This window comes from Phallusia mammillata, chromosome 5 (assembly GCF_965637545.1).
Source record: "Phallusia mammillata chromosome 5, kaPhaMamm4.hap1.1, whole genome shotgun sequence".
In the NCBI taxonomy this organism is placed as follows: Eukaryota; Metazoa; Chordata; class Ascidiacea; order Phlebobranchia; family Ascidiidae; genus Phallusia; species Phallusia mammillata.
The window spans coordinates 18,498,425-18,513,268 of record NC_137256.1 but is presented as its reverse complement, the minus strand read 5'-3'; the positions used below and the strand labels follow the sequence as shown (position 1 = coordinate 18,513,268).

Below are 14,844 nucleotides of genomic sequence, written 5' to 3'. Positions count from 1 at the left end.
ATGGTTGAGTTGAAATTACATGCAGCAGGTCATTTTAATTTTTATAATGTTACATTTTGTTGATTTGTTTTGCTTCAGTGAGGTGCAAATATAACTGTAGTGACACGTGCAATCAAATAAAAAAGTTTGCATTCAAACGTAATGGTAAACTTGAATATATTTGCCTTTAAATGAAAAATCAACAACAACAATCGTTAATGTGTGCCACGTTTTTGTTCATGATAATATTTTTTATTATACAAGTACATTCACAATGTCAAAACATAAGCATTTAAATATTAAATCGCATGCTTTTAATAAAAAAAATACATGAAATACCTTTCCCTTCTGGGATATAAGCCTTTTCACAATCTTGATTCTCATTGGTTGAAGTGGCATATGACGTCACTAAGCGGCAAGTTCGATTTGCTTTGGGGGTGATTTTTGTTGTTGGGAAATTGGAATTAGCAATTATGTCAGAACAATTCATATTTGATCAATAGGCAGGCGAAATAATTTTGACTAAACCTGGATTAACAAGTTCAATGTCTTATTAAATGTTAAAAAGCAGTTGTGGGACAAATGTTTGGTATTGATTGAAAGGTTAATTGAATTGCTTGTTGTTATACTCAAGAAAATAGCTCACAAATAATTTGACAAAAAAAGTTCGTAGAGAGATATGGCAAGTAGGAATCAAGAGAAAATTCATGTTTCTGTGCGATGCCGGTAAGCTACGTTCTTAATACAACTCATTCGTTTTTCTGCAAGTACTTCGTTTACAAAATCAATTTAAATTTGTATAATTTGAAGTAAGCCCGGGTCTTATCTAAAAATAGAAACCTGCTTTTGCACAAAAACTTATATAACCCACAAAAATGCTAAAAGCTAAATATGTACAAATGTTTAAATCTAAAATGCTTATATGTTAATGGTTCTACAAGAACAAGAAATAAGATAATGCTGTAAAAGCGAAATACATATATCTGAATTTCTAAAGGATGAATAACTTAATGTTTTTAAAAACTTGAATCAATGATGAACATTATGTTCATTATAGTCTTCATCTGCCAAGCAACAAACGAGGAGATTCTGGTTTACAATATATATTATTTTAGGCCTATGACAGAATATGAACGGAGCCATCGAGTTAAACGAGTTGTAGATTGTCTCCCCTCTGGAAATGAAGTAAATGTTGTCACAACAACAGGTGGACTGGGTCTTACTGCATCACAGCTGACAAAAACATATGCCTTTGATAATGTAAGACATAAACATAAAACTAATAATACTTCAAAACATTTTTATGATTTGTATAACAGTGCTTTTAATTTTAGGGTTTTCCTGCAGTGAAAAGCATAATAAGTTTTGTTAAGCCTGATTGTATGTTTGGCATAAAGTTGCATTTTTATTTCTATGTTAATTTAAACTACTTGTTATTGTCTATGGATTCATATAAAATTTTGCTACCATTCTCATCACAGGTATTTGGACCAAACTCGTCACAAATTGATGTCTATAATGCTGTCGTGTCTGGTCAACTTCAAGATGTATTGGCTGGTTACAATTGCACAGTACTTGCGTAAGTATAGCAGTTTGCTTATTTATATAAATGTTGCAAGCAAATGGCTATTTAGATTTAACATTATAATTCATAATGTCATAATATAATGCCTTTCAGAATTAAATAAGTACAGTAAAAAATACATTTTTTAATAACAATGCCACTGATTGAAAAAGATGCTGTACATTAAATATAACCATGAAGAAATGACATAGTGTCTTATCAATTGCCAATAAATCACTTCCATGCACATTATCCACTGTAATATTTTTGCAGTTATGGACAAACTGGCACAGGGAAGACCTTCACTATGGAAGGTGAACGTACAAGAGGTCAAGACTACTCATGGGATACTGACCCTAGGGCTGGAATCATCCCCAGAGCTCTTAGCCAGCTTTTTGACCAGCTTGTAGCAGTAAGAAAAACCCTTACAATAGCATATATATATTATGAACTAAAACAATATTTTTTTCATAATACTCACAACTTACAAGCTAACAGAAGCCAAGTAAGGTCCAAATCAATTAATCTTTTGTTTAACACAACAATTAAAAAAATATATAAAATTAAAAAAACACTGCTAAGTTATGTTTTCCTTTTTGTCAGACAACAAGTTGTTGTCAACAACCCTTATGTTAAATTTGTCAGTAAAATTTTTCATGTTTTCACTTTAGTCCAAATCAGAATTCAGTGTTCGAGTGTCTTTGCTGGAAATCTACAATGAAGAGATTTATGACTTGCTATCCCCATCTTCTGGCATGGTCAAAATGAAAATATATGATGACAGCAGCAGAAAGGTAATGCCTTGTATATATTTGGGTGCTCAGTCTCATTAATTCCCACTAACGACAAATTTCTTTTTGACAAAATTAAAGTTCACTTTAATTGTTTGCTAATGTAGTGTAGTGGTACATACTTCTTTTCCATATTGCACCAATAACATTGTACTTTTCATTTCAGGGTTCGGTAGTTGTGTCAGGATTAACTGAAGTGCTTGTACAGCACAAATCGGATGTATATGAAATCTTACAGCAAGGTGCTGCCAAGAGAAGGACAGCTGCTACTGATTTAAATGAATTTTCAAGCAGGTATGTAAATATTAATCATATTTTTGCAGTGTTATGTAACAGTTAAACAAAATTATCTATTGGTATGGTAGTGATACATTTTAAGAAATTTAAACAAAGTAAGTCAAATCAACAAAAATCATGTACTTTTCTGTACTTCTACAGATCACACAGTGTGTTTTCTGTGACTGTTCACTCCAAAGATATCACCAAAAACCAAATGGAAGAAGAAGAATTGATCAAAATTGGAAAACTTAATTTGGTTTGTACCAAGCTTGAAATATTTGCTTTGTATGCTTCTGCAGTTTTTGTCAAAAACAAACACGAAATTAGCATGGTCCAAATTAAAAAATAATGGTTTTTAATTTTTATGGTTTTGTAAAATCTAGCTATCGACCAGGAATAAATCCTAAAGTAAGAAACTTTGCATCAATGGAAAAAACACACTACAGTTTTGCAGCTCATTTGGCTAATCACAGCAATTTTTAGGTTGATCTGGCTGGAAGTGAAAATATTGGTAGGTCAGGAGCAATAGACAAGAGAGCTCGTGAGGCTGGAAACATTAACACCAGTTTGTTGACCCTAGGTCGATGCATCACTGCACTGGTTGACAGAGCGCCACATGTACCATATAGGTGTGCTACTTTTCTACAAAATACACTAGTATTTTATCATAAATAGTGTGTTTCATCATGATTACAATTTATACAAATAGGTGATAGTCGAGGCAAACATAACTATAGTGTGCTTTAAACCTTTTGTAAAAACAGGCCTTTTTGTTGAAGGGTTGTGCATTCACAGGCAGTGCGGAATCTTTATTTAGTTGCGAATTTTGCATTAGTTTTCTATTTTAACTAATAACAAGCCAAAAATTAACAGGATTTGTTTTTATTGTCTCTGACACTTTTGCGAAGCAGCTTATCATGTATTGGCTTGATGCTTATACAGACTACTTTACATTTTGTCATTTCACCAAATAAAATTATTTGCTTTTTGCAGGGAAAGCAAGCTTACAAGATTACTTCAGGATTCTCTCGGTGGTTGTACAAAAACTTCCATCATTGCTACTGTATCACCCGGCAGTGACAACCTGGAAGAGACCTTAAGCACATTGGATTATGCATATCGCTCTAAAAATATTCACAACAGACCTAAAGTGAACCAGAAACTCACAAAGCGGGCTCTTATCAAGGTTGGGATTGATGCTGTTTAAAATATTAGAATATTTTTGTTATTTTACTTGCTACAACACAACTTTACATGTAATTTGAAACACTATACATGGATCTGTTCATACGTTTAATGACGAATATAACGATCTAAACATCACTGATGATAGCGCATTTGCAGAACCTTTAGAACAGGGGTGAAGGTTGTGCGGCCCGCAGAGACCCTTGGATTTCAAAAGTACTGGCAAACGAGTCCAATTATTACATATTTTTAAACTGATTAATGCGCCTGATGCTAGTTTTCTGCGATCTGGCAAAATGTGGCTAGAATCAAATACGAAATATATATACTTGTAGTTAAGCATATTTGGTAAGATACAACGCAAAATCAATTTGTGTTATGCACATGTGCGGCCCACGATCCAATTTTGACATTTATAATTGGCCCTACAGTTACAAAGGTTGCCCACCCCTGCTTTAGAATAATAAATCATGTCACTTTTTACATCTATTTGTGCCGTTATATTCGTCATACATTAAACTTCACATGTCATTTTACATAAATACATGAATAATCATATAGAGCACATATACACTGTACCACTCAACAGTTCTGTTTCGCAGGAATATGATGAAGAGATTAGAAGGTTGCAGAGGGAAATAATAGCTACAAGAGACAAGAATGGAATCTATCTTGACCCAAAGCAATATCAGTATGTTATAATCTTTTTTATATTGATGCCAGTGTTTAATGGTGAAAATAACGGCCCAAATAGACGTAAAAAGCGACATGCTTTATTGTTCAAACGTTTTGGCAACTGCTCATGCCTGATGTCATTGATAAAACTTATGAACAGATTGGTATATAGTGTTCCAAAATGGCAGTGTAAACAAGAAAATCTTCCCTGATAATGAAATCTTGCAAGTAAAGTAACAGGCTGAGATGATTCAGGGTCATTAATTCCAGACTGCAGAAAATTTCAAAGTGAAAACACCTAAGTCAGTCGCTGTACTTTGTAAATGTAAACATGGTCACTTAATGTGTGTTTAGCTTTAAACATGAAAATTTGATGTTTGTGAACATAAACCTTGAGGTTTTGAGTGGCATTCAGTGTCTTTGTTTAGGATTTTGTTCTTAACAACTCAATCAAACAAAATTAGCCAAGCATGTGGTGAAATATATCTTACATGTGCAAGCGCATTGATAGTATGTTTACCATGTTCACAAGCATTTTAGTGTTTGTACAGCAAAAATATTTTGTACCCACAGAGATATGCAAAACAAAATTGAAGAGCTTACAGCCACGCTGCAAATGAGAAATGAAGAGGTTGAAAAATACAAGGGACTCTTTACTGACACCAACAATGAGCTCTCAGCAATACAAGAGGTCGGTAGTATTATGCTACATAGGTTGGCATTCCAATACTTGGTGCATGCCTACTGGACATTGAAATAATGTTCTGTTCTGAACCCATATCTGCTAAACATTGTACAGCAATGAGAAAAACAATTAGTAAAGGCAAAGGCAAGACATGAATGTTTCAGAGAGTGTCAAAATGCTTGTACTCACTCAAACAAAAAAATCATTTTCCCTTTGAGTACGGTTAATATATATATGTTTCTTTGGCCTATTTTGGTAACTAAAACATCCCAAAAAATCTGTGTTTAAAAATGTGTTCTCCTGCTGTGTTTTTTTTTCACTTTTGATCTTTTTGCTAAAGGTTTTGCAAACCACAAAGACTGAACTAACTCAGCAGCGTTTCCTAAAAAATGCTCACATTGAACATGGCAGTGAAGTGACTGCTCAAGCTAATGAGGTATATATGCTTTGTTTTTGTCATATGGAATAGGAAGAAGTATAGGTCACTGTTTCAGATCCTGTTAGAACCAGGATCTAGGGCAGTGGTTCTCAAACTTTTTTATTGTCGGGCCAAATGGTATTTTTTAAGTTTGTAGGGAGTCGCAAAAAACAAAACCTTGAGAAAATCGCTAAAGAAGATGACTTTGAAAGCTAAAATAGCAATGTTTGGTGGTTTTCTGAGGTCTGGTGCGAGCCGCAAAATAAGTAGTTTGGAGCCACATGCGGCCCCGAAAACCGAGTTTGAGAACCACTGATCTAGGGCAGGGGTCCGCAAATACTTTTTGGCGCGACCCTAAAAAAATTGCTCTAAATTCTCGCGACCCAAGCATTATGCAAAATTGCTCTAAATTCTCGAGACCCAAGCATTTTAGCATGTACGGTTGTGGAAAATACTGATCAACTAAATATCAATATTAAGACTGCTATTATGCTATTGTCAGTTGCTACTTTCACATAAAACAGTAGGTAAACAAACGTATTTATTCTAACAAATGAGAACTGTGGGCTCTGTGTTGAGAATACAGCTAATCAGAAAACGCATGCTTGCATAGGTGTGCTTAACTTTTTGCATTATTACATATACTTTATGTCACAGATACGTAGTCATACGTAACAATGCAATAATAATGAAAAAGTTAAAAAAGCCGAAATTCATTAATACTGTAGATGCGATGCTTATATTCATGGGAAATTTAATATATTTCGCGACCCAGACTGGAAGGTCTCGCGACCCACTATTTGCGGACCCCTGATCTAGGGGATGCTGTACCATAAAAGCAATTAATGGCACTAAAAGAAGTTAGTGAGGTAAAATTTGATGAAATTCATGAGCCAAATTTTGTCATCTATACATCTTAAAATGACAGTGAGCAATTTGGTCGATAGGTCCATAAAACTGACTTCTAACAGTAAATGTATTTTTTGGGCATGTTTGTAAATCTTAAAAACCACTTCTGCAGTTTAAGCATTGCATGTTTTTGTAGCTACTTACCACAGCAAACATTGTGACAGAAGATATTGTGAAAGTGCATGATAAAGTAAAACGTGTTGAAACAGCCAACAATGCCAATCTGAGTATGGCAGAGACTGTAGCAGAAAGGTAAACTTTGTCATAACCACAATAGCTTCATTGAACAGTTGAATTGAAACTTTCTGCACATTATAGGGTAAAGGATGATGTGTCTTTACTTCAGAGTGGAACTTTAAGCATTCTGCAGCAAACTACTTCTTGCATGGATAAAATGGTTGCAGACTTTGGTATGATTCTCCGCTAACTAGAGCAGTGGTCCCCAACCACTTTGTTTATATGCACCCCTTTTGTACATTTATCAAGTTTGCGACCCACCTAAAAATGCCTATTTTGGAGAATCAACAATATATCTTTCAAATAATTTTCAATCATGAACCACATAGGGGTCTGTATACCCCGGGTTGGGAATAATTAAATTAAACTGTCACACAAAACTCGATTTTCTAAACCAAGGGAAAATTTTGAGAATTCGTCACAAAAGAGTTTATTACATAATTGCAAAAAAGCAAAATTTTGCATCATTTGCTAGTCACAATGTCCACCCATTTAGTTTAACAATACCTTGTTATTAACCACTTTTATGACACTTTCTTTCAATCAGATCTTATGAAAGCGAAAGAAGATGAAAACTGTCGACAAATCAATTTCCAAATGTCTTTGTTCAAAAATTTTATGTTGGATGCCTATGAGGTAGATAATTGTTGTGCGTATTTTTTACTAGCAATCTACATCATAAAGACACAACTTTATGCTAATAAAATTTTCTAAGCAGATAATGTCACTGCACCTAATACATTTTATAAAAGGTTCTAACTATTTTTCTACCCCCATCTAACAGATAAGCCTGGTTAATTGCATATCCAATTTGCCAAGCGTTTATGCAATTAACCAGACTATTTGATTTTTTAAAAATACCAAGCTTAGGTATTGCTATCCCAATGCAATTAAACAGAATAGGCCACTAACAGGTTTGCAATAAACCAGAATTGCTTGTATGCATATACTCAGTTTAATTAAAAATATTTGTTTGTTTTTCTGTTGCAAGGAAAACTGTAAATGCCAAAAGACAACACTGGATTTAATGAACAGCCTTGATGAAAAACTTTCTGCTTCACAAATCAGGCATAAGGTAAATAATAAATCTTTATCTTGCAATTAAATGTTATCTCCTAAACCAAAATTATCACATACATTTAGGATGAGCTGGTTCGGCAAATGGAATCATTGTCCACCAAGATAAACACTCTTACTTCTGTATCAACCAGCATAGAAGATCTTGTGAAACTGATTCAAACTTCTACCCAGTTTCAAAGACAAGAGGTAAGCATTAGGTTTCCAACCTATTGCATACATGCAACCTATTGCATAATACTACATGTAGTATTGTAAAAGCAATTCTAACATTGTGTTTAGTGTTAAATGTTTTGAGAAAGTGTGAAAAGTTTTGTAAACAAAGAAATAAAACCTTGTGGCAACAATAAAACATCCAATTTTTAGCCAATTCATAAATAACTTTTTTTTATCTTTTTTCGTTGCAGCTTCAAATGCAAATGGAAACTTTACAAAACCATCGCGAAATGGTTGAAAATCTGGTTGAAGACACTGAAAATCAAGTCAATGAAATGATTTCCAATGCCCAGGTAACCTATCTTAAAATGATTCCAAACAGGCTGCATGAAGAAATGAAAGCTGGTGTATTTCAAAATACCTGACAAGCAACCAATTAATAGAAAAATAAAAATTGTTCGTAACAATCAACAAAAACATAAAAATTGTCTAAAAACTTGTAAAGTACATTCCAACTAACCTTACTTATAAAGTACATTCCAACTAACTTTATGGTTATCTTATCTGTATGTATTGTATTGTACTAAAAAAAATATTTATTAACATTAGGTGGAGGTTGATACCATGAAGGCGCAGATGGATGAAATGGTCAAGCTGCAAAAACAGAACTTGGAGGCCATGTTTGCGAACATCGACAAAAGAAGGAATAAAACTGTTTCGAATGTAAAACAGCTGGTTGAATCTGCTAACAGTATTGCAACGTCATCTACAGAATCAACAACCAAACAGATGGAAACTATAGACATGTTAAACGACAAGGTATTTTTTGTACTAGTTAGTGCAATAATGTATATATACTAAAAAGTAATTTTTAGGCAAAAAATGTCTTTTATTCCATATTTTGTTGTGCTTTTTCATATTTCTGACTACAGTAAACCTTGGTTGATCCAGCATGCATTGGGACCAAAAAAATGTCTGGATTAGGCCAAGATCTGGATTAACTGATGTCAATTAGTTAAAGCCGTACCACATTAAAATTCTTTTGTACCATGAGTTTTGTCTAGATTAGGAGAAGATCTGGATTAACTGATGTCAATTAGTTAAAGCCGTACCACATTAAAATTCTTTTGTACCATGAGTTTTGTCTAGATTAGGAGAAGATCTGGATTAACTGATGTCAATTAGTTAAAGCCGTACCACATTAAAATTCTTTTGTACCACGAGTTTTGTCTAGATTAGGAGAAGATCTGGATTAACCAGGTTTACTGTACTGTTCAGTGGCGGGGGGGGGGGGGTTTGGGGGTCCGGACCCCCCCCCTTTTTTAAAAGTTGTGCGTAAATTAAATAGGCCAAAATCGTTCCGTTTACCACTGCGTGATAACAGGGAGTCATTATCTCAAAGACGCGAGCCTTGAATCTCTTGTATTCGCTTGTTATCTAATCGCCAATTGTGACGTAACAAGGGTTTAATAAGGAGGTTTATGCGCTAACAATCGGAAAGTTACGTTCCGGCTAGGACTCTGGTAGCAGTTTCTTGCTAAGTGGTAACTGCACTAAGTGCAACATATCAAACTGTTTTTGCATTTGAACAATGTAAAAGTGTTAAAAACGTGTAATGTTGTGTTGCTTTGATCCGCCAAACACGTAATAGTTTGTCAAAAACATTAGATCGATGTAAATCGAGTTATGTTATTTGGGTAATTTGTTACTTGCCAGGCACAATTTATGCCTTCTGCAGTTACCACCTTTAGTGCATTCGTGACTTTGCGCAACTTAACAGTAGGATTTAGCTTAAGCAAGAGATTTAGTTCTTTAGAAATTGGACCCTGTTTTTTTAAGCAACGATTTTGATTACCTGTTCTTCCTGTCAATTAGATGGGTAGAGAAACCGCCAATTTTGGAAAAAGTGCTTTGCCGCATAACGCGTCGTTTTGAACGACGTGTGACGTCATAATGACGTCATTAGGGATTTCCCCCCTAAAAAATTGTTGGACCCCCCCCTTTAAAAATTTCTGGATACGCCCCTGGTACTGTTATGTTTGATTCGAAAATTTCGTTAATTAGATTCAAATCACTGATTGTAAAACCTCTGATGTATCTCACGTCAGTACTGGTAAAACTGAAAGTCTATGAAGTCACCAAACAAAATTGTTGGCCTCATACGTTTTGTTTATATTTAAACCCATTTAATTCTAATTACAACTCCTGATTTACCTTAAAGGCATCCAAGAGCCTGAAGCATTGCAAAGCTGTCATTGCATCAACACAAAATGATCAAAATGAACACGAACAAAATACTACAGAGATTGTGAAACAATTGTGCCATGATACAAATTCTCTGTTCAAGGAAACCAACAAACAAACTGACACATTGTTAAACTCCACCAATCAAGTCATGGAGGTACATTGCTTGTTTGCATTTGAATTTGTTGGTCAAAGTGTTTGTATATAAATGATTGTGACAACTAGCATTGGGAGATTTTAGTTAGAAATACCATTAAGAGGCTAATGGAATGGAGGTTTATTTGTTTGTTTTTGTTCAATGTAATTTTTTGAATACATTTCCCAAAATTAGAAAACAATTTTTTTTAGCAATTTTGAATTTTGCTCAAAATTAAGTTGCAACCTGAAACATATATAGTTAGTAAATGGATTTTTTTCTACCATTTATGACAGTGGTTCTTAACCTTTTTGGTGTGGTTTCCCACTAAAGTAAATCAACAAGTTCGAATTTCCTCTGTTATTTTTTTGTGATATTTTGTGCCCAACATTAACAAAAGAATTCGAAATAGTTTTGTGAAGCGATTTGGTCGAGGCCTTAAAGGTATACTGCAATCTTATTTAGTTTGAATAGTGATTTTGTGAGAAAGTAAAATCGTGTGGAATTTTGAAAAATCTTATGTGCTTGCATTAGTCATTTATGGCATTACAATCAACAGATCAAATGCATTTATTGGCGAACAATAACAAATTCATTGATACTTTTAGTAATGTCTGTGACGTAACAAACGATTTTTGGATTTTTATGCGCCTTGTAAAACTAGGTGAAGTAAATCTTACATGTTGTTGCGGAAAATATTGTATTAAATTAACTTTCAACGGTTAATTTCAACCTACGGGCCCGAGTTTGGTAACTTCTGACTCACATAATTTCCCTCTAAAATCATTAAATTTCCCACCGGTTAAGAACCACTGATTTATGAGTAAAAACACACACAGGGCTTTGAGCCAGCCAAGCAATAAAACAAAACTGATTTGTTTTGCACAAAAACATAAAACGTTTCCCAACCTTTATCACGAAGCAATTCCTTGCTTAGCAATTTAAAACTTTCCCCTGGTAAACTACATAGTAGATGCTAAACCGCACAAAGGTCAGTTAAAGTTGGCTCTTGTGTCAACTTCACAACTTATAAACCCAGAGCTAAAGTTATATGGTAAAAATAACGGCCCAAATAGACGTAAAAAGCGACATGCTTTACGTCTATTTGGGTCGTTATTTTCACCATTAAACTTATGAACAGAGTGTCTGTTTACAAACCACATGTACAAAAGTAATTCCTCCCCGGTTGAGAACCACTGGCATAGAAGCTTAAATTTAGTTTTTTATCCATTAACATTTGTTTTTAGCGCTGCACTGACAAAGGCATTGAGCTGCAGGAAAAATGCAATGCTGCTGCCTCTGACATGATGGAAACCAATGCTGCCCAGGCTCAAAACCTGGAAGATACAGTGAAAGAAATAAGCAAGAAAATGTCTGTAATGGAAGAAGCTGTTAGTGGGGCTGCAGAAAGCATTACCACTGAAGTTGAAGAATATTGCCGCGACAAACTTGTCCGAGTTCTACCAACTGGTAAGCTGAACTGAAAGCTAGAAAGGGCAGTTTACTAACTCAATAGAAAGTATTCTAGGTCAGTGCTTGTCAACCTTTTTTGAAATTGTATACCCTTTTAACGTTTACTTAAAATTTGTACACCCCAGTGAAAAAATTATTCAACCCTGAAACACAATCTGTGGTCCTAACAGAAATAATGATGAGCACAATACCAACAAGCCACAATCCATAATTCACTTTCTACTTCAATAAGAACTACCATTAACAATGATTATTATCAAGTAAAATAATAAATTATTATGTCACAAACAGAGTTTTGTAACTAAAAATTTTGTAATCAACATACACTTGAGATGCATGTTGTGCCATATATTGTACACTCCAGTCAGTCTGTTCTAAAACTGAACCCTGCCTATTGTTATACCTGGTCATAGGTATATTATATTTTGTATCTGCTACACCCCAGTACACCCCATCAAAGTGGTACACCCTTTAAAAAATATGACACACCCTGGGGTACACCCGGTTGAAAAGCACTGTTCTAGGTTATATACAGTAAACCTTGGTTAATCCGGACCTGTTTGGACAAAAAAATGTCTGGATTAGGCGAAGATACGGATTAACCTATGTCAATTAGTTCAAGTCTTACCACATTACAAATCATTTGTATCTCAAGTTTTGTCCAAATTCAGCGAAGAACTGGATTAACAGATGTTTACTGTACATGTATTTGCCGAACTTTAAATAGACAAAAGTTACATCAAACTTTTGCATCTGTAAAAGTATAAGAAAAATTATTTGTTAGAGTAACACAAATCTTAAACACATTACTGGTAACGTTTGCTGGTAAAACCAAACAAATACAATTTAGGCCAATCTCTTGTAACACATAATTTTAAACTATGCCTAACAAGCTAAATAATGATGAACACTGGATGAATTTACAAAGTGAATTTAATTATTCAAAAACCTTTAAAAAAAACATAATTAAAAAACCTGTTTACTGTTACATTTTTTTTAATCTTCTCATTTTAGGGGAAACGCCTGCTAGGAAGGAGTACAAGTATGCAAGGGAGATTGTTTCTAGACCAGAAGAAGATGAACTGATGCAGAAGTTTGAGGAGCGACTCCTGGCTGGAGAGTTGGATTCAGATGTAGAAGAACTTGATGAAGAAGACCCAGCAGCTGAAATGGATGAACTTGAATCAGCTGAAACTCTGTCTTTACAGGTTGGTAAACTGAACAGTTTTTAAAGGAGCTTGTAGATAGGCTTTGGTACACAACTAAACTTTTATGAAGTTTTTTTTTATGAATGAAGAAGTTAATCTTAGAAACATTACAAAGAAATGTGTAGGCTACTGTGTTGTGTGGGAATCCCATCGCAGGCTGGATTTAGTTTGTGATTTGCCATATATGAATGCTTGTTTGGTATAATTCCTTTGACAGGCCTTTTGTACGATGATTACAATTGAATTGAATTGTCAAATATAAAACACTACATAGTTGCAAAAAGACGTGTGTAGTAAGGTGGTTTTAGACTCATAAAAATCTCTACTTTCTTTTTTTGCAGAGTGCAAGCTCAATGGATCAGGATCTCAATGAAAGCATAACGATTCCCAGTGGTGGAGGGGTTCCATTCTTTACAGTAAGTGTAATGATATAGTGTGTGCCAAAAAAAAATAAGTCAATAACTTCCAAGGTTTTCTACCTGTATGATTTCCTTACTATGCATAAAATAAGCGAGACACTGCTTAAAAATATTTGTGGAATGCTCTTTGATGCAAAACACACTTGCTTGTTCTACCATGGTACACTTATTGATGGACTAGTACAGTCAAGTGCCTTATATTAATTAAAACCTAATGTCCACTGAGACAGCTAATAGACTTGAACTTGTCAGAAGCTTCATATCATGCAACCATTGGCAGAATTTAGGTTGCTCTATTTAAAGAGTTTTTTGTAGTTCTAGATATGAACACTGCAATAAATGTGTTAACAAAAATTTTTTTTTTCACACAGAACCGAAATGGAAACAAATCCCGTCAGGCCAAAGTGCATTCAAGCAAAACCAGCAAAGGCAAGGCCACTAGATTGCCTCTACGCTCCACACAGAACACAATGAACTAACAACTGTCTCCCTTGATTTTATCCATCTTCTGATCAGACAGTGCCCCAGCTTTGTATGTGTACATTTGTATTCTTGAACTGTCATGACACATAATTCAGTGACATAAGAAAACAGTTCATATTTTCAAGCAAATCTCTATGGGTTAAGTCAATTTTTGAATGCTTGCAAAATATGCCAGAGGCGATTTACCATGTAATGAATGCTTTTGTTGTAAATGTTGCTTTATTGGTGTGGGAAATAAAAGCACTATTGTTGATTGAATGATTGTAGTCAAAGTTTCAAAATGCTTTTGACACAATGTACAAACACAAACAGACTATGCTTATCAACTGTCGCTATATGTGCATGCAAATTGGTGTAACTGCATTTGCCTAATTCTGAAACCTTAAAAGATATTTTGTTGCATGGTATTCTTGAATGAAAATATTGATATTTATGCTGCTTGTATATATTATTTTACCTGAATAATATTTCCCCTTACTGCCAGATCGGACACAACTCAATTACATATGTACACTAGCAATCATATCTGCTTGTTTGTGTTACTGGCAGCCATTTTTTGAGTGTTTTTAAGCAATGTATTATGCTTTCAGGCTTCAGTTCTTGTCAATAAACTGACATAATCTGGTGTGTTGTAACTTATTGGAGATTAGCAACAGAAAATATTGGTAGTTTTCATGTTTTCAACTTGGAACAAAGACCCTTCATGGTTACAGACGCATCTAAAACTCAGGACCGAATTTGTGAAATGATTGGTAAAAAATCCAATGGAGCAATTCAACTAGCCCCGTGGTTGAAAAATAATTTGACAGCTTAAGAAAGAACGTTATCTGACTTTGCGCAGGGGGTACAAGCATTTTTTTCCAAGCAGTAAAAAAATTACATGATCATTTTTCAAGACATCACGTTCCCAGTGAAAAATATCGAAC

General features: G+C 34.4%; 1 protein-coding gene across 1 annotated transcript; it reads left to right on the top strand.

The window, feature by feature from the left end:
• The first annotated feature begins 491 nt into the window (after positions 1-491).
• LOC145229187 (kinesin-like protein KIF11-B) lies at positions 492-14,543 on the top strand. The gene is made up of 24 exons (XM_080094484.1): positions 492-705; positions 1,095-1,239; positions 1,461-1,558; positions 1,817-1,955; positions 2,215-2,337; positions 2,501-2,628; positions 2,773-2,869; positions 3,097-3,242; positions 3,607-3,799; positions 4,401-4,489; positions 5,047-5,164; positions 5,499-5,594; positions 6,622-6,737; positions 6,804-6,895; positions 7,270-7,358; positions 7,714-7,797; positions 7,866-7,988; positions 8,207-8,308; positions 8,565-8,774; positions 10,177-10,356; positions 11,583-11,805; positions 12,823-13,016; positions 13,358-13,432; positions 13,807-14,543. The coding sequence occupies exons 1-24, from the start codon at positions 659-661 to the stop codon at positions 13,912-13,914; spliced, it is 3,015 nt and encodes a 1,004-aa protein (XP_079950610.1). The 5' UTR covers positions 492-658; the 3' UTR covers positions 13,915-14,543.
• Positions 14,544-14,844: the final 301 nt, after the last annotated feature.